Source organism: Mus caroli, chromosome 18, assembly GCF_900094665.2.
Source record: "Mus caroli chromosome 18, CAROLI_EIJ_v1.1, whole genome shotgun sequence".
Classification (NCBI taxonomy): Eukaryota; Metazoa; Chordata; class Mammalia; order Rodentia; family Muridae; genus Mus; species Mus caroli.
The window spans coordinates 21,745,878-21,765,877 of NC_034587.1; the positions used below are offsets into that span (position 1 = coordinate 21,745,878).

General features: G+C 45.6%; 1 protein-coding gene across 4 annotated transcripts in view; it reads left to right on the forward strand.

Annotated features, from left to right (window-relative positions):
• Window positions 1-20,000, forward strand: part of Fhod3 (formin homology 2 domain containing 3) — a 416,962-nt gene that overhangs the window by 52,019 nt on the left and 344,943 nt on the right. For all 4 annotated transcript variants that reach the window (XM_021150413.1, XM_021150415.1, XM_029472088.1 and 1 more), the window contains exon 3: window positions 8,950-9,014. In XM_021150413.1, coding sequence (XP_021006072.1) covers window positions 8,950-9,014 — 65 coding nt within the window. The remainder of the gene's footprint in view (window positions 1-8,949; window positions 9,015-20,000) is intronic.

Consider the following 20,000-nt stretch of genomic DNA (forward strand, 5'->3'; position numbering starts at 1 on the left):
AAAAAAAAAAAGACCACTGCCTGCTCTTCTAGAGGTCCCGAGTTCAATTCCCAGCAACCACATAGTGGCTTACAACCATCTGTCATGGGATCTGATCTGAAGACAGCTACGGTGTACTCAAAGACTAAAGTAAATCATTCTTTTTTAAAACAAAGAAAGAAACAAGAGTCTGATGCCCTTGGGGAGTGAGTGGTAAGACAGCAGTAGCATCCTTCAGATGAGGAGCCTATTGCTGGGACCAGAGTGGCTGTTCTAGTTCATTATCTCATCAGCATCCGAGACACCAGAGAGTGTGAAAGGGACACGAGCTCACAGTGGCTAGGACTCAGGCTCAGGTCACACCATATCTCATGGGCTCACTCACTTGCCCTCCCTTTATCTCTGTGAATATTGGTGATAGCCCGAGGTTTCTGTCTCAGATGAGTTAGATGAAGAGAAATCTTGGTGCTGGCTAAATTTTTTTCCATTTAAAGATCTTCCCAGAAACTCTACGGGCAACTTGCACTCCTTGGTTGGGGATGAGAACTGTGCCATGGAGGCTGCCCACCTTCACCTTAGGTCAGGCTCTTTGTGTAAGGCAGGAAGGAAGTGTGGGCACCAGGTCTGTAGACAGCAGTGTCTGTCTCAGGAAGTGGGATAAGAGTCTTAAGACTAGATGAGTAAGGACACTAGGCATGACAACAGGAGGAGAGGGGGGCTGGCAAGAGGGGGAGTATCCCGGGACAGAGTAAGCAGAAGGGAGGAGTGGCTGACCAGAGGGCAGCAGAATTTCCCAAGAGATGGGTCAAGTAGACTTTTGACCCTTGAGGAGACCCAAGTGTAGATGGCAGGGGCTGTGAAGTGTGAAGGGCCTTTGCCACACATAGAAACCCAGCTGAAATGTATCATGGTCTGAAATATGACAGCTCAAACTATCAAAGAGAAAAAAGGATCAAGTCTCTGTGACCCCCTGTGAGGTAACAGTCTATAGAGATAACAGGCAATAAAACAAACTAAAAAGTTTCCCTCTTAAAAATGTACTTGATAGGCATTGTGGAATGGGAAAATTTGTAAATCATATATCAGATAACATCTTCAGAACATATCCAGAGTATGTAAAAGCTCTTGCAGAATATGATAAATATATCCAGAATATATAAAGAGTTCTAGAAACTCAATAACAAGGAAATAATTTCAAAAGGGGGAAAAGGTACGTAAATGACAAATAGATACATGACCAAGAAGCATGTAAAAATCTGCTCAACATTGTAAGTCTCTGGGGAATTCAAGTCAAAACCACAATGAGGTCCTACTGTACACCTACTGGCGAGGCTAGAATCACGGTGACAGATGGTGGCATGTGTTGAGGGGAAAGTCGTGAAACTGGAAACCCGATGCACTGCTGGCGAGAATGTAAAGTGGTTCAGCCTCTTTGAAAAACAGCCTGATGGTTTCTTAAAATGTTAAACATTAAATTAAACCACACAGCCCAGCAATTCTACTTCTGGATATATCCGCTGGAGAGGAAGCATTTGTCTGCGTAAAAATCTGCACACAGATGCTCCCTGGCCTATTATTTATAATAGCCCCAAAGTAGAAGAATCCCAAATGCCCATTAGCTGAGGAATGCTCAAAGCAAGTGGTGTGTGCATGCCATGGGACAGCACCAGCAAAAGGAGAGAAGTGTGATGTCATAGTGTGGGTGTGCAATGTCTGCCGTAGGCTCGTGTGTATGAACACTTGGTCCTCAGTTGGTGGCTCTGTTTTTGGCAGCCATGGAACCTTTGGGGAGTGGGGGGAGGCTAGCTGGGGAACTGGATTGCTGTGGGGTGGGTTTTATACCTCAGCCTTAATTTCTAGCCCAATCTTTCTGTTTTCTTGTCTGCAAAGCTGTGAGCAGGCAGCCTCATGCTCCTGCTGCCAGTGCCGCCAGCTGCTCCCACTGCCGTGCCTGTGTCTCGTCGGATAAAATTCTCCTACTGTAAATTGCCAGGGATGGTCCTTCTTTTAAGCCTTGTCAGGAACTGGGTAACAGAACACATATGGATACATATCCTGTTCTAGGCGAGCCTCAAGAACGTGTGACTAAAGTTAATAAAATCAGACACACAAATGACAATGCTTAGTTCGATCTACAGGAAGTGTCAGAAATGCAATTCTATACAGAGAGGGTCTTAGGGTTTTTATTGCTGTGATGAAACTGTGTGATGCAGAGACTGCAGAAGAGTGCTGCTTACTGGCTTGCTCCCCATGGCTTGCCCAACCTGCTTGCTTTAAGAAGCCAGGACCACTAGCCCAGGGATGGCACCACCCACAATGGGCCAGGCTGATCTATGAGTCACTAATTAAGAAAATGCCCTACAGCTGGATCTTTTCTTTTCACTTGAGGTGTTCTCCTTTTAGAAAACTCTAAAGTGTGCCAAATTAACATGAAAATCTTCAACACAGAGAGGGTACATTTGTAGTCCTGGAATTGGATGTGGGAATGAGGAATGACCATAATAGTCATGGGGTTTCTTTTGGGGTATTTTGGGGGCAATGACAAAATTAAAAAGTTAGACAGTGGCGATTAGTTATCCCCTCTATAATCAGACCCCCAAATTATTGAATCATATACTTGCAACAGGAATACTTCATTAAAGCTTAATGATAAATATGCTAGTGCATGGCCATAGAAAAGCCATGGGCACTGACCACTGCATTCATGGAGAAGGAGCAGCGCTTTAAATGAGCAAATAATGAGGAGGATGCAGGGCTTCCCTAGCAGGGTCTGCAATTGCAAAGATGGTGGGTCTCTTCTGCTCAAGCACACAGGCTTGATGCTTTGGCAACAGGGGATGTACCACGAAGCACCCTACAAACAAGTCTGTATCTCTGGGTACTTTCCAGTGTAAAGTTGGTACAGGGTCCATCCTCAGAGCCCAGGGCCACACCCAGGAGGGATATACATCAGTGCCCATGTTAAATCCTTTGAGCTTTAATTGAACCAGAGAATCAATGACACTGTCATGGTAGATTCTTGAGGGGTCCATAATGTGGGAGATAGAAAAGAGAAAGAGGAAGAGGAAGGACATGACGTGGGAGGAAGGAGAAGAGGCAGATGAGAGTGGGTTGGAGTGCTGGCAGGCATTAAAGTGGAAGTAGAAAGAGGAGGAAAGATCAGGGACCAGGGATGGCAAGCATACCACCTCACACCAGCAAGCCTTGGCCATGTGCCAATCAGTGCCTGGAGTGACCTCTGCACACGACTGGACTTACCTGAGTTCACACCCTCACCAGAAGGACCGACATCATTAGTATCTCACTTTACACAGGAGGGAACTGGGCTCGGAAGGTTAAGGAATTTGTAGGGATCACCCAGCAGGTTTTAGCATCTGTTTTTGGCTTCACACACTCTACTAGAAGAGACATCTGTTTGCCTGGAGGTGAACAGAGTGGTGGCTTGGTCTCTAGCTTGAACTCTGAGTGACTTAGACTTAGTCAGCTTTATATCCTTTGACCATCAGACGACTCATTTGAGTCTCCCTGCTTCTGCCTGAGTCAGGGTGCCCAGTGAGTCTCACAGAACTGGGAGCTTGCAAGAGCTGTTCTCCTTGGAGACCTGCTGAAGGGCCTGTCCCTGCTTCTGCAGGATGTTTAAATACCTCCTCCTACCCTTGACTGAAATAGTAGTTTAAATTTCCTTACGTGTCTGGAGGACAGTGTGGGGTGTCATTTCCACTGTTGGCCACAAAAATGTGACAAAGCCTCTGGCTCTGTGCCTCTCACAGCTTGACAAAGTCCCTGCTCTTACCATGACAGGCCTTCCTGTGTTCTTCTTGTGAAGATGTTCTCTTGAGAGCCGGGAATGTAAACACAGGTTTTTGAGAGCCTCAATGACCCAGATGAAGAGTTCTTTCCCCAAGGCCATAAGCATTACAAGGGAAACTTGTGCTTTCTGAGAGGCCAGAGACTTGCTGGCAGCTTAGGGCTCTGACTCTCATGTCCCTGGCACTTGGGCATTAATTGGATATTTCTTTTTGATTCTCGTGTCTGTTCTGGGTGGTTCCCTGCTACTAGGGGAGGGATGGCTTTGGGTGTGCCATGTGGATGGAAATGCTGTGGGATTCGGAAGCTGGGCATCAGCTACATGGAAGCCCATTGTCCCTGGAGCCTCAGGCTCCACACACTGCCTTTGCCCGTGGGTCTCAGTGCTGTGCATTCCCATCTGACTCAGCAACTGGGAAGTCACTCACAGGTGTGGCATCTGGGCAGTGTTTCAACATGCAGGTTGTAGAGAGCAAGGACCCCTCACAGGCTCCTGGGGGGCCGTGACATCCTTCCATCAATTTCAGTGTTGGGATATGGAAACCCTGTAAAGTTACATGCTGAAGTCTCTGAAGTCTCTGCTAGGGTATTCCAGAGAAGCGCAGCTATTGGGTCTTATCTTTCTTCCGTTTATTTCTCATCTATCAACCATCTGCTGCTGTTATGCTAGTGTTATTAGCTGGGCTGATTGTATAGAGTAAAGGACTGCCTTATGATGTTTATGCACACTCAGTCACTGTACTTTGATATAGCCACCTCTTCTGTTACTCTCCTGTATCCCTCCTTTGATCCTAGCCTGCATTCCTTTGGCTCTACCCCCAGCCCCCCGCCCCATGGCTGGACTGCTTTGGTGTCTTGAACGGTGTAGCTATAAGCATGGGTGTGCAGGCCTCTCTCTGATACCTTGACTTGGATTCTTCGGGGCACATTCCTGGAAGTGCTACTGCTGGATATATGGACATTCTATTCATGGCCTTTTGAGCTTTCACACTGGCTGTGCTCACATTTCGACCAGTACCCAGTGAGGCTTCCCTTACTTGTATTCTTATCAGAAGAGAGGATCATTTTGACTACACTGTCTTGTGTAGCCATGGGGAGTGGCGAGTCTCAGGTTGGTAGTGGGCACTGTGCTGGCCATTTAGGTAAGGATGCATGTTGGAGATGTGACTGTAAAGGCTGCAGGGCAGGCCAGCTGCTTGAGGCTGCCTATGGGAATTCCGTGTTGCTCTCTACTGCAGCAGGCAGTGTGGTCCATACCCTAGAGCTTGCTCAATGCTAGAAACTGTGCAATAAGGGAATAAAAGAGGGAATACCTTCCTGTGAGGCAGATAGAGGAAAGAAGCAGCGTGCAGGGCCTGAGGTCATGAGGGTTAGGCTGAGTCTAAGCTCAGTAACTTTGTCCCTGTGAGACTTCAGTGAAGTATCTTAACTTTCCTAGCCTCTCTTATCTAGCACAGGGTTAGTGCTGTCAATCTTGGGAATTTTGTGAAGACAAAACTTGTGTAAAGTGCTCAGAGCTTCATCTGGAACATTCTATGTATCTGCGTATCTATCCCTCACACATTAAGAACTAATGGGACAGACTGGAGAGATGGCTCAGTGGTTAAGAGCACCGACTGCTCTTCCAGAGGTCTTGAGTTCAATACCCAGCAACCACATAGTGGCTCGCAGCCATCTATAACGGAATTCATTGCCCTCTTCTGGTATGTCTGAAGACTCATATACATAAAATAAATAAATCTTTTAAAAAACCTAATGGAAGTTTTTTTTTAGCATTTAAGAAATTACATTTATTGTGTACACATATGCACATGCACATGTGAATATCCATGCCACAGCATGGATGTGCAAAAGTCACAGTGTGGATGTACACTGCCACAGGGTAGATGAACACGTGCCACAGCCTGGTTGTGCACGTGACACAGCATGGATGTACACGTGCCACTGCATGGATGTGGAGGTCAAGGACAACTTGTAGGAATTGGTTCCCTCCTTGTACAATGTAGGGTGGACCTGGGTATCAAACTCAGGCCTTCGGACTTGGAATCAAGTACCTTTATCTGCTGTGCCATCTTGCCAGTCTGTAACTGCTGTCTTTTTTAACCTAGGCTGATACACTATCCCATTTCTTGGAAAAAGATAGCAGGAACTCAGTTTCTTCTGAAAGCTGTAGTCATGACATTAAAGAAAAGAATGTCTGATGGATCGGCAGTTAAGAGAACTTATTGCTCTTGCAGAGGACCAGAGCTTGGTTCTCAGAGCTCACATAGCAGCTCTCAACCACCTATAACTCCACTTCCAGAGCGTCTGACACCCTCTTATGGCCTTGGAAAAATTTTAAACTCATGTACTATACTTAAACTCTTGTAGGTGTATATACATGTAAATTTTTAAAAAGGACAGTATTTATTGGAAAACTAAGAAAGGTTTGTGTGTGTGTGTGTGTGTGTGTGTGTGTGTGTGTGTGTAGCCCGCCTAGACTAGAACTCAGAGAGCAAATTCTGCTCCCCCCGCCAGTGTTGGGACTAAAGGTGTGCAGCTACCATGCCCAGGAGCAGTTTTTGTTTCTTGTTTTTGTTTTTTAAGTGCTGGAGATCAAACCCAGAGCCTCTCACATGCTCTACCACTGAGGTAAAGATTCTTTTAAGCAAATGACATGATATTTCTTAATAAAAAGTCAAAAGGATCGACAAAAAACAAAAAACAAAAAAAAACACAAAAAACCTCTAGAATTAATGGCACCAACATAAACATAGAGAAATACATTAAAAAAAAAAAAACAACAAGCTTTAGCTCCGTATTAGAGTATGAATGTTGGAGGGAGGGGCAGGATGGTCAAAGGGGCTCACAGTAGATGTTCCTGTGATTTTGTACATCTTTGAACTTGAGGATCACAGACATGTGTTGTGGCATTGAACTGCTTAAACTGGTTCTTAGGATGTGTTAGTTAGGGTTTCTGTGGCTATAAAGAGACACCATGACCATGGCAACTCTTATAAAGGAAAACATTGAATTGGGGGTGGCGTACAGTTCATTATTGTCCATTATTGTCATGGTGGGAAGCGTGGTGATACGTAGGCAGACATGGTGCTAGAGAAGGAGCTGAGAGTTCTACATCTGGATCCACAGGCAGCAGGAAGAGTAACACAGGGTCTGGCTCGAGCATTTGAAATCGCGAAGCCCACCCTGGTGATACACTTTCTCGTGATAATCACATCTCCTCATAGTGCCATTCCCTGGTGGCCATGCACTTATCTATGAGCCTATGGGTCCCATTTCTAATCAAACCACCACATAAGATAAACTTACCTGACCTGGTATTATTTTGCATGTTATGTAACTTAGTTTGCCATACTTTTCTTCGATTTGTGTATCTTTTTCTTTTCTTTTTTTTTTTTAAAGATTAACTTATTTATTTTTATGTGTCTGGGCATTTTGCCTCACAGATGTCTGTGTACTGTGTGTGTATGTGCATGACCCACAGATACCAGAAAATGGCATCAAGTACCCTGGAACTGGAATTACAGTTGTGAGCCACCATGCGAGTGCCAAGAGCAGAACCTGGATCTTCTGCAAGAGCAACAGTGCTCTTACCTGCTGAACATCTCTCCAGCTCCTATCTTATCTTTTAATGTGCCCTTTTAGGATGCTAGATTTCAAAATTGAGGTTATAACTCTCCTCTCCTGGGACCCCCTATTTTTCCTTCCAAGACCTAGGCTGCTTCCTTCTTTGCCTAAACCCCATGTAATGTGAGATTTTTAGGGCCTTGTGTACTTGGACAGGTAAAAACCCAGGCAGGAGCGTAAAACAAAGGAGTTGCAGGTGATGACATTATCTTTTAAACAGATCTCTTGATTCCGAGTATTTGGTGAAGACACTTGTACATCCATGTTCATTGCTGCATAATTCATAGTGTGTAAGGAATGGAGACAGCCTAGGTATCCGTAAACAGATAACTAGATAAAGAAAATCTATGCTATTGTCAAGAAAAATTATATTACAACATCCATAGGCAACTAGGCTGGCGGTCACCACTTAATTTCTTAGGACTATGCAATTGGTTTTCCCTTTTCTTTTCTAATAATAAATTTAAAGTCACGCAGGCCCTTCTTATCTGGTGTCAAAATTAAAAAAAAGCCACATAATTGATGTAGTCACTGCTTGGGTTCTGTGTCTCTTTCCCACACAACCCTAAGACTGGAATGCTGGAAGGCCCTGGCAGAAATGATGGGTATGGGAAAGGGATTCAGCCACAGAGAGACCTGCCTTGTTCCCTGTTGCTGGGTTGTTGGCTCTCTCCATCTGCCTCCAACTGCAGGCTTCCTGGCATCCTTAGTCTCAAGGCCCTTGTTACCCACACTGCTTCAGGATCCATGCTATCTGCCACTGCTCACTTTCTGCCAAGTCTATCTTTGCATCCTAGGTCCTACCTAGGACAGACCTAGTAAGAGTAGAACCAGGGATGCCCAGGTCCTTCCTCCTGGAAACTGAGACAAGGAAGATTTGAGGTGAGGTGGGGAGTATACATGCTACCAGGGTCAATAATGAATAGCCCCAAAGTATCCTTGGTGGATTTCATCTTCCATTAAGAATTCAAGGAGAAGCCATGACAGCCTTGAATTGATATCAAAAGTGCAGTTTTCAGTCCCCCTTTCCTATATAAGTAAAAAAAGAACTTAAAGTAGTCATGGGAATGAGCAAGCAGATTTCCCTTCAAAGTCTCAGATTTAAAAATCTTCCTGGAGCCGGGCGTGGTGGCGCACGCCTTTAATCCCAGCACTTGGGAGGCAGAGGCAGGCGGATTTCTGAGTTCGAGGCCAGCCTGGTCTACAGAGTGAGTTCCAGGACAGCCAGGGCTATACAGAGAAACCCTGTCTCGAAAAACCAAAAAAAAAAAAAAATCTTCCTGAATGGTCAAGCAAGATCCATAGATTCTGGGAAAGTTCAGAGTTAAAGGTGGGCTTGGGGATAAACCATGCTAATCCAGAAAAGGCAAAGGTTTCCATTTTTGTTTCCTTAAAGCCTTGTGATGTGTTCTTTCAGGATATCTTTTTGTTTAGATTGGGTACCAACTCACTGGGCATCTCTTTTAGGTAGGTGTGTTGACAGAGAGGTCATTGGGTGCCAACTAACCCCTATGTTTTGTTTCCTGTCTCTCTCAGGCGGGGAAAGAAGAACAGCATTATTCTGAGGACACAGCTGTCTGTGAGGGTCCATGCCTGCATTGGTGAGTGGTGTCTGAAGCTGGCATGCTTGCTGTCTACCCTCAGTGAGCATGTGTAATGGGAAATGACACAGTTAGAAACCGAAAGTTTCTTTACTGGCTATGTGCTTGGGCTAGCCCTCACGGGTTTCTGAAATTTGGAGGGGAGCCGCTTGTAGCCATCAGTTTTGAAGCACTGATTCTTTCTGGCTTTCTTTGATTGTGACTAGAGCTTGAGATAAGACAGCTTGAGGTCACTGATGGGCGTCTTTCTACTCATGAGGCTCTTCCTGGATTGTCGCCCATGAGGGCCTCTATTCAGCAGAAGCAACTCTTTGTATGGCTCTTTGAAGCTTGCTTTTAGGGGAAGTGGAGCCTGAGACCCCAGGTGTGGTCAGGGGACTGGAAGGGAATCATGGGTCAGTGGAGAGTGGAGATGCATCGTGCAGACTGAAATGCCTTTTATGCTGCCATAGTGAAATATTTGACAAGCAATTTTGGGGTACAAAGGTTATGTTGGCTTACAGTTAGAGGGACTACAGTTCTTATTGGAGAGGAAGACGTAACAGCATGAGTGTGAGGCAGCGGTTACCCTGCACCTGTCGTCAGGAAGCAGAGGGCAATGTGCTGGTGCTCAGCTGCCATCCTCCTTTGTATCGAGTCCTGGACCCCAGGCTGTGGGATTATGTCACCCATATTCAGGGTAGGTCTTCCCTCTTGGTTACCGCTCTCTGGAAACAGCTTTATATATATATATATCTCCAGATTTACATTTCACAAGAGGTTCCAAGACAAGTCAATATGAGACTTAAAATTGGCTGTCATAGGCTAAGTAAGCAAAGGTACTTGTGCTTTTCAAATGGATTTTTCCATGGTCATTGAGGGGCACTGGGCCCTTTCTGCAGTCATGGGTTTATTGGGATGAAATAGGTTATATATGCCCAGTGGATAGCCTCACATGAATGATGGATTCTTTCTAGTACTGAGCCAAGGGGGAGCAAGAGTTTAATATCATAGAAAAGAAAGAACACAAAGCTCTATGCATGAACATGTGCTTAGTTTATTTATTTTAATTTGTGGCTTGCTGTGGTCTTCAGGCCTCCCTCCGATCAGGGGAAGGTTAGTCATGCTACTGATGCTGGTTCGTCTCAGGATCAGAGGATTCATGGATGGAAGGGAAGGAAAACTTCCTGGTCCCTTCACATCCCTGATGGATGGGCAACTGGTTACTGAGGGGACCAGTTTTACTGTCATTTTACTTTGGTGTGAAATGCTGGCAAGTGTCAGCTTTTGTATTGCTCTAAAGCAGAAATGATTGTGTAGATGACTCAAAATCCTCAGGGACTTCAGGATGTTATAGGGTGGGTTATAAGATGTTTGGGAACCTGCAAAGGTCTCTAGGACCTGTAGTAACATTGATTGTCTAATCTGTAGCTGTAGTCACTGACTGTGTGCACACATAGATACCAGGTTACAACAGATAATTTGTGCCATGTGTATGAAGTGTGCCCACCGAAAGAAAAATCCTGTGACAAATCACTTTGTGTAAACTTCTTCCAGCTCTCCTCTCAAACCAAGAATAAGCTCAGGCACACAGCGGGTGCTGTGTACCACTGCATCCTACACTGGAATGCAGCTGACCCCTACAGGAGACCTGGGACACAAGTGTGAACTGACTTTTCCTGGGGACTGGAAAGCAATGGAAAGTTGACTTTTATTTCTGTGATCTGGCTTCGAATCTGAAAGTACTACATTTTTTTAGAAAAAGTGTTGGCAAGGATACAGCTCAATTGGTGCCTGTCTAGCACTCAAAATACTCTGAGGTAGATGTCCACCATCCTAAAAACTAAGTAGGGCTATGCAGCACTAGGAGGTAGAGACAAGGGATCAGAAAGTCATTGTCATTTTTGGATACTTTGAAAGTCTAAGGCCAGCAGGAGATAAGCAAGATTTTGCATATAAACAATTATATTATAGATAATATATATTATCTATACTATAGTATTTTAACTACAAAACTTTTCTAAATAGCTTTTGTGGTATTGGCTTCTCATTGTTCAGTCTTTTAGAACTGATGTAGAACACATGCTTTGTTCTGCAATGTGCTGGTCCTCAGTAGCCAGCTTAACCCATGTGGTGTGACTAGGACATCTTCACTCTATTGTCTAGTGTGTGTGTGTGTGTGTGTGTGTGTGTGTGTGTATTTTCTCAACCTTCCTTATGCCAGTTTGCCCTGGAAGCATGTAATTTGATTAAATAGTACCTAAATATTTGATCAACTGATTGTGGCTATAGAAAGTCATGGTTTTGAAAATTCACTGTTTTGGAAAAGAATCAAAATTAGTCATTACAAAAACATTTAAGTCAAGTGTGCTCTGACGGCTATGAAAGGCGAAGGATGTTGGAAACACTTAGGTGGATTCCAGTGTTCACAGATGGCCTTAGTTCTTGTTTGATTTCAAGGGAACTAAACTGGGAAGCTATAAGACCATGCTGTTAAAGTGTCTCATGTCAGAAGACCCATGGGAAGTTCTAGTTGTGACCAGTCTCTCCAGTGTCTGAGTCTCTGTATAGGTAAGAAGCAGTATTCACCCCTCAGAGTGCAAGTGAAAACAGGGTCTCATGTGCATCTCTGACTGTAGAAGGATTTTTCTGCTTCCCTCAGTCTGTGTCACCAGCTGCCACAGGCCTCAGAGGGTTTGGATGTATAAATGAGACAGTAGGTTTCCTTTGCATTGAAAACCCTTCTGCTGGGTCCATTTTCTTCTTTTGTGAGATATACAGTAGCTTCCTTCAGATACCACTTGAGTGATATTGTTTGATTACATATGGAAAGTGGGATGCAGCCTTGTGCTTTTAAAGTGTCACTTCCCATTGTAACACATCCTTTCCCTTACCAAGGGCAGCATTAAGTGGCACTTCTTTGTTGTAATAACAAACAGCACCACACCAAACAACAAACACAATGACAAAGGAAACCAAGAGAAGGGGGTAGACCCTTCTCCAGCAGGGGAGTCCCAGATATTTTTTTTTCTGTCGAGATCATTTCTACTCATGGCCACATGAAGAACAAATTCATCCCTGGAAGGAATGGGATGCAGCAACTGCCAGAGGTTCAGCATGTTATGCCGCACCTGGGAAACCATGCTTTGTACCCATGGTGCAAAGGACCCATGACCAGCTTTTGTCCCGAGGGTCTGTCATACTGGCAAGCCTATGCTTTCTTCACCTCACCCTTCTTCCCCTTCACCCCTGCTTTTATAGAGTGTAAGAATGTTTACAGTCCAGAGCAAGTGCTGATGAATTGGAGGTGACATGTGTTTGGAATTGTCCATTGCTGACCTTGGAAGCCTGTCCCCAAGGGGATAAGTATGGAGTACAGCCTTTAAGATTAACAACTCAGCAGTCCTTACAAAAACCAAAGGCCACTGGGGCTCTGCTTCGATGGTCCCAGCTAACCTCTGAGACAGGCCTGTGTGATAGTGTAGCAGTTCTGATGTGTTTGGTAGGAGGCTAGATTGAGAGTTTGGTATGGAGAAGCCTAAGGCTTTTGTGCCTTTATGCTTCTCGCCATGACTTTTCTTTTGTGTATTTTCACTATAAAGGCCTGATGTATTACAGTGTACAGGGCATGACTTGCCTTCTTAACTCAGCTTCGATCCCTAAAGAGAGAAAATCATTGATGTTTCCATCTTAGGTATGAATGTACAGATCTCTTAAAAAGAGATCTCTGATCAACAGGAGAAGTTTGCACATTATGTGGTTAATAGGAAAGAAAGTTCCTTTGAATCCTGCTAGGAATCTTATTTCAACCCAGAAAAGCACTCCAAGGAATGAAAGAGTTGTATGAGCAACTGAAAGAGGCTAGCGGTCAGGATGGAGTCTGGGATGTGGCTAGCTATAGTACTACATGCCTTTAATTCCAGCACTTGGGAGGCAGATGCATGTAGGTTTCTCTGAGTTCGAGGACAGCCTGGTTAACATAGTGAGGCCCATAGTCAGAGCTACATAGTAGTAAGACACTGTCTCAAAAACAAACAAACAAACAAACAAACAAACAAAAATAAGAAAAAATGTGGAACCTGTGAGATCTCATGATGGTTGATCTTAATCACCAACCTGGCAGAAAAATCACCTGGAAGATGTAACCAGAGTGCCCATGAGGATGCTTCCACTGAGGATGCTTCCAATGAGGATGCTTCCAGAAAGCGTTAACTAGAAAAGAAAGATTGTCCTAAACAAGGGTGCTCCCATCCCAAGGACATTTGGAGGGGCAGAATAAAAGTGGAGAGAGTGGTCAGATGACTGCCAGAATTTCTGTCCCTGCTTCCTGGCCCAATGAGATATGCACAAGCATCCCACCATCTACAGAGCCACCTGCAGCCGTGCCTGTCCTGCCATGATGGACTGTATCCCATCAAACCGTGAGCCTCTTTTAAGTTGCCTATTATTTGGTAACAGCAGGGACATCAACAACTGATACAGATCCTTAAGTTGACACAGGTAGATTCTATTGGCTGAACACTTTTGTTTGGCTTTGAAACTTTGTTTCTCACTCTTCTGATATTGACCTTATCTTTCCTTAAGAAAAGTCCATCCTGGCTCAGAAGGTCCACACCTACAAATGTGCAGCACTGAATTTAAAGGGTAACATTCAGCTGAAGATACAGAAAGACTGTTTGGGCTTGTAGCAGCAAAAGAACAGCTGGGCACAAGGTTGTCCCTGCCATTTCCCTATAGACTGTGTGACAGTGAGGTTGGGGTGTGGAGATGGGAACATGGGAAGAGACTGGCAGGCTGGCTGAAAGAACCAGTGTCTGTATGAGACCTGTCACACTGCTCAGAATGTCAAGTCATAGGCACAAAGAACACATTTAAAGAGGAAAATGTGAGAGAAGGGTGTTTCACCCACAGATGGAGAGTCGTTGGTTGCCTGCCATGGAGGCACCAACATCTGAGGTGCCCATGTACAGAGTGCTAAGAATTTGCTGCTTTAGGCAAAGCTGTGTAGCTATTTGCATCATGTATTAGGACTGTAACAGTTGTGAGCTGATGGTACCTCTGTGTGTATGTATGTGTGTGCACACAAACACACAGTCACACGCACACTTGTCTGTCTGTGAGTAGGCCAGGGAACAACCTTATTTGTTCCCCAGGTGTCACCTACTATATTTTGTTTTAATTTGAGAAGGATGTATTCTCACTGGCCTGGAACTCACCAACTAGACCAAGTTGGCTGACAGTGAGCACAAGGGGCATGCCTGTAACAATTTTAGTGTGTGTGTATTACCAGGTTTAACACTTTTGAGAAATGAGTTCTGAGGGTTAGAAAGATGGCCTAGTGGCTAAGAGCACTTGCTCTAACAGACACCGGGAGTTTGATTCCCAATACCCACATGGCGGTTAACAAGCACCTATGACTCCAGTTCCAGGGGATTGGTTACTCTCTTCTGGGCTCTGTGGGTACCAGGCATGTCCATGTTAAACATACATGCATGTAGATGAAACACATGTGCACATAAGATAGGTAAATATTTAAAAATGAGTTTTGATGATTTAACAGATGGCCCAATGCTTGCAGGGCTAACTCCTCAACCTCTGCATGCAGTCTTAATGTAATGAGAAAGGAGGCTGGACCAGCAATAGCTTTCATCTCTGAAGAGAGGAACGAGTCTGCATTACAGAGTGGTAGCTGGGACTCAGGCAAGGCACAGGTTTTGTCCAGTATCCAAACCCTCTGTAACAGCTGCTGTGTCCAGGGCCATGGGTTTCTGGATTCAAAGGGTGGGACAGAGCTGTAATACATGTCTGTCAGTCCAGCCCCTCTCTCCCTCAGCCTTAGTTTAGAATCCTGTTTATTTTCCTTAAGCCCTTTGCCCGCCCTGTGCTTTTAACTAGGTTGGCCTGACTCCCCACCTCTCCATCCTTCCCTCTGCAGTTTAACTCACCTTCCAGCTTCCTTTCTCAGCTTGCCTTTGGTGGGAGACAGGGGCGGGTCAGGTGCTAGGCTTTGGAGCGTTAGTTGAAACAAATGACCTGCACTCCTTGGCTGGGTGTGTGGTTTGAAATTTCCCTTCAAATTAGGAGTTTCAAGAAACAGTAATCAAACAAATAAATAAAACAAAAAGCACCTCTTGGGTCTGACAGTCCTGGTGATATTTCTGTGTTAGGTGAAGAGGATATGTTAATGCTGTGAGTGCTAAGATATTAGGTCTGGCTTGACCATCTGGCCCCTTGGGTGGTAGCTGAACTATGTAAACATTGTTTGTCCTTGACATGAACACCATGTGATGGAGAAATCAAGTCAAGCATGTGGTCCCCAGGCCAGTAAGACCCCCATTCCCTGAGCCATTTGGTCATGTGGCTCACTGACCACCATTGCTGGTTCTGTCTCCAGTCCTTAGCTGTCTAGCTGACCACATGCTATCTCCACACAGAGGCACTTGCATGTAACATACCCACGGGGTAACCTCCAAATTGAATTCTTGGCTACCTCTATGCTCCATTCCTAGACTCCACTATGAGCAACCATGGGGTAAGGAACAGAGGCTTCACTTCCTGTTTCTGTCTGGTTGCCAGGCTCTCAGGCTTCCCCAGAAGCTCAGATCATTCGAGCTCTGATTTCCAAATAGGTGTTTACTGTCCTGCTAGCCACAGGTTCAGCATAGAGTGGGGTTGGGTTTGGAATCCAGAATCACCACAGCAGAGAGAGACTTCTGGGACTCTGGGACTTTTATTTTAAACCTCTTCTACCCCATCAAGCCCGTGACCCAGTTTTTCTTGCAGTTCTGTTTTCTATATTAAAAACAAGCTCTGTGGGTTAATCAGATAAGTACCTCACACCATCTGTTTTCCATCAATCTGTCACAGGTCCTAGGTGGCAGACCCCACAAAATGTCCATGTGTCGAGTGGCTCCCTGGGACGGGGGAGGAGATTCTTAGATGGATCACTCTCCCCACTCTGCAGGGTTGCTACCTCTCTAAGGTGCCTTACTGTCAGGCTGGATTGGCACATGTGCCCAACTACCCTTAAGTCCACCTTCTACCAAATGGAAGCATGAAAAGGACCAGACTGTCTCACACACCTGCCATTAGGCTCAGACCCTGTACAAGCTTCTGATCTTGAGATGCTGGGCACCATGGAGGAGGTGGCCCATCTTTCCACAGATGAGGAGATCTTGCAATGCCCCAGTCGTAAGTTTGTAGCAAGAGTAGAAAGAGCAGCTCAAGAACCCACTTGGAGCTTTGTCCTCCCCGCTGTGGAATACAGGGCACAGTGAAGACAGGAGGTACCGTGAGAGACGGAGCTCGAGAACCTTCCAATATAGCAGGGTCAGCTTTGGGACTTAGAGGTCCGGGGAAGGGAGACACAGATGAGAGGACTCATGGATGAAGAACACTTGGGAAGCTTTGTTTCAAGTTGTGCTCAACTCTCCCCTATGATTTTCACGACCCCCCTTACTACATCTCTAGGACTCAGTTTCTTTTTATCAGTACAGATCTTAAGATTTTGGGTACTAGAATTTGAGCTTGGCCTTGGAGCTATTACCAGTTCGCTCACTCTATATTGGCTCAGAGACTTATGTTTAACCTGGCCCCCTAAAGAGGGACACCTTTGGTAGGATACCTGCGGCTAGGATTACAAGGGGTGTGCTAGCAGTGCATCTCATAGCCTGGCAGTTCAACTGCAAAATACCGTCAGCCAGCAAAACCTTCAGTGAAGTCCAGAAAGCAAAACCCTGGTCAGATGATCACTGTGCTGTGAGATGATTTCTGTTGCCTTGTAAGTCTTCCCGTTGTCACATGTCTGGCTGCCATGCAGCACAGTGCAAGCTCTGGTCGCCAGCTCTCTGTGCCCATGGCTGTTTCCACAGAGGGACAGATTCATTTCTGTCATGGGACAGTCAGAGTTGGTGTTGGGAAATATAGAGTACTGTGTCTCTTGCCTAGGTATTTTGATATCCAGAGGACTCGGGAGTTCAGAAAGAGGGTGGGTGTTCCTCCACGCCTTGCTTTTCAAAGGTGGCCTTCTCAGGATTAGGGGTACATGCGTGTGTTATTCACATCGTGGTGAGAGACTTGGGGAAAGGGTTTGCTCTTGGAAGATCATGGGAGCATTTTGCCCATTTTTATTGTACAGGAAATACCTAACAGGAAGTATTTAAATTGTTCACCTCCCAAGTCAAAACCAGATAAAACTAGGTACGACAGGGGACTGATTTAGGATTTAAAGGTGAGCTGAGAAAACCAGCCTCGGAACATGCGTTATTCATTATTTCAAGTTCCAGAGTGATAGAGACAGGAGGGCGGAGGAAGACGTTGGGAAGGGCTTATCGATTGTCATATTATTGAAGAAAGGCCTATAAAGAAATTATCATTTGTGTTTATAAATGAAGAGGCAGGGCGATGCTTCCTTAAGGCTGGTGTACAGATTTCTCAATTCTCCCTAGCTGTGTGGTAGAGATATTGCAATGGAATGCTGGTCTCGGGCCTTGTGGGCAAACTGCAGGGGATGGGTGTGTGCTGGAATGGATTTCTTTGGCTCCTCTCCTCTCCTCTCCCCTCTCCTCTCCTCCCCTCCCCTCCCTGTGGGTTCCTTGACAAGTTTCCACCTGCCTTAATATGCTGCATGGCCTGAGATGTCACATAGGGACAAATGCAAAATGCAAACTTCCCCTGAGTGGACACGTATGTCCTGTGATATCTAGTGGGAAGGGAACTGAAATAAACTTGGAGGTGTAGGTCTGAGGTTCTTGTCTCGAAGCCGAGTTAGCATCATGGTGACTCCAGAAAGTGTCTCTGCTGTGGAGGTCACAGCCAGGGCATTTCTCAGTATCCAAATCAGGCAGGGCAACTTCTATGTAGATGATTAACACATGTTATTCTATTCATCCTCGAGACATGATATCCTTGCTTTACAGAAGGAGAGAGATTCAAAGAGCTTTGGTTGCTCTCTTAGGGACCTAGAGTGAGACTGAAGATGCTGTGCAAATCTACATCTGTCTAGCTGATGACCGGAAAAGCCTGGCTTTGATACAGGCAATTTGCTTTCTAACGGATTGTCTTTTTTACAGAAGTAGAGAAATAACTAAACACTCAATGCTTCTACTTCCTGATGGGCACTGAGCACAAGGTCTTCAGCAGCTGTCGCCTCCTTTTATACAGAGCACGACCTGCCAACAGGAATTCCGGCTCCCGTTTAGTACATGAGGAAGTTAGCCACTCACTGTCCTGGTTCTCAGCCAAGGTCTCTTGGGCAGAGCTGGGATTTGGACCCAGTTCTCCCTGACTTCACTGGGCTGTGTCAGCATCTGTGCTTCCTCACATCCTTGAACAAGAACTACCTGTGTTTCCGTCCTCTGGCTGAGCCCTAGACTAGCCCAACACTGGGTAGATGGGAGTGTACAGGCGCTGACATCAAACTTGCCCCTGAGAAACTACGTGACCTTGGACAAGTGACTTATCAAAGGAATGGTATTTTATTTCAGAATTGTGAGGATTAGATAAATATTTAATTAAAACCAGAACCACGAAAGCACTCATCTTGAGTATGGATTTGTGGGCTCAAAGAATAGGCTGAAAAGAAGAGACCAGAGTTTAGGTTCGCGCGTGCAGGAACATGTGTGTTCATGGGTTAAGGTATACACTCTAAGTAAGCACTATTGTCTGCCATACAAGCACTGGCGCACGTGGCAGGTGTCATCAACATCACAAAGCAATTTTGTTTTCCGTGGCTTTACCAACTGTTAGGAAAAGCCTAGTGACTCATGCCTATAATCCCAACACTGGGGAGAGGGTAACAGAAGGATTGCCATGAGTTTGAGGACATGGTGTTGTCTAGTGTACATAGCAAGTTAAAGGGCAGCTTGAGCTACACAGTCTAAAAACACCACAACCCAATACTTAGGGCAAAGTTGAATTGGGTGGGTTCAGCAGTTACCATATCAGAAGATCTGGTCTCTTCCTCAAGGCAGAACTGACTTCCATGAGATGTTTAGCTTGCCTCTGATGCTTGAAGGGTCCCATCCTCCCTGTTTAGGATTGTAGTAATGAGGAACTGGGGCATGCAATTGTGCCTCCAACCTAGGGAATCCCAGCAGCACTCCCGTCCTGTGTTAAAGGCACAGCTTCAGGCTACCTTTTCTTGATTGGCTTATTTTTACTATAGGTGATAAAGGCTCACTGAAAACTTATGTGTGCACAAAATGGAGTTGCCAGATACCCTGGGCATGGCATGGGTTGTGGAGGATGAGCTGAGCGGGCACTTCTCTTTCCTAGGCTGCCTGGGAGCAGTGCAGGGGGCCATGGAGCGCTTTGCACTTTATTAGGAAGTCAGGAAGCCAATTGCCAGCCTCTGAAGGACTTGGAAAAGAAGCTCCATGGAGCTGTACCATCATGAATTCCTTGTGTGTCCCTCCTTGCTCGTGTGTGTGTGTGTGTGTGTGTGTGTATGTAAGTGTGATTGTGCATATATGAGAGGAATTTTGAAGACAGATAATCAAGGTAGGCCTGTCAAATGAGATGACTTGAGCATGCCCACAGATGTTCACAACCAGGTTTCTGCAGGCCGAGGGTGTACCAGCCTGGGATTGGTACTGAGTGCAGCCTGGCCTGGGGTGGTAGGTGTGTCCCTTCTTCTCCTTGGCTCTTCTCCAAGATTTGGAAGTCAGTCTTTTCAAGGGTCTGACTTGAGGCCTGGCCCTTGTCAGGACTCGTAGGGGCTCCAGGCTGTGGAGTCTGGCATAGGATGTGTTGGGAACAGAGGGTTCCCAGATCAGCACGTTAGGGAGCCAGGCAAGAGACATTGATATGGGTTTTGTGGGGAAGTGTGTTTGGCGTCACCTCCAGGTAAAGTGTGCCAGAATCCAAGATTAAATATGTAAACCAGTCTTGAGGAGGTCTAGAGGGAAGGAGGAGGGGGACAGAGAGGGTAATTGGACATAGAAGCCAGGGATGGTGGTGGTTTTGGAAGAGGGGACCTGCAACAAAGAAGGTGAGTGGGGGCAGTAG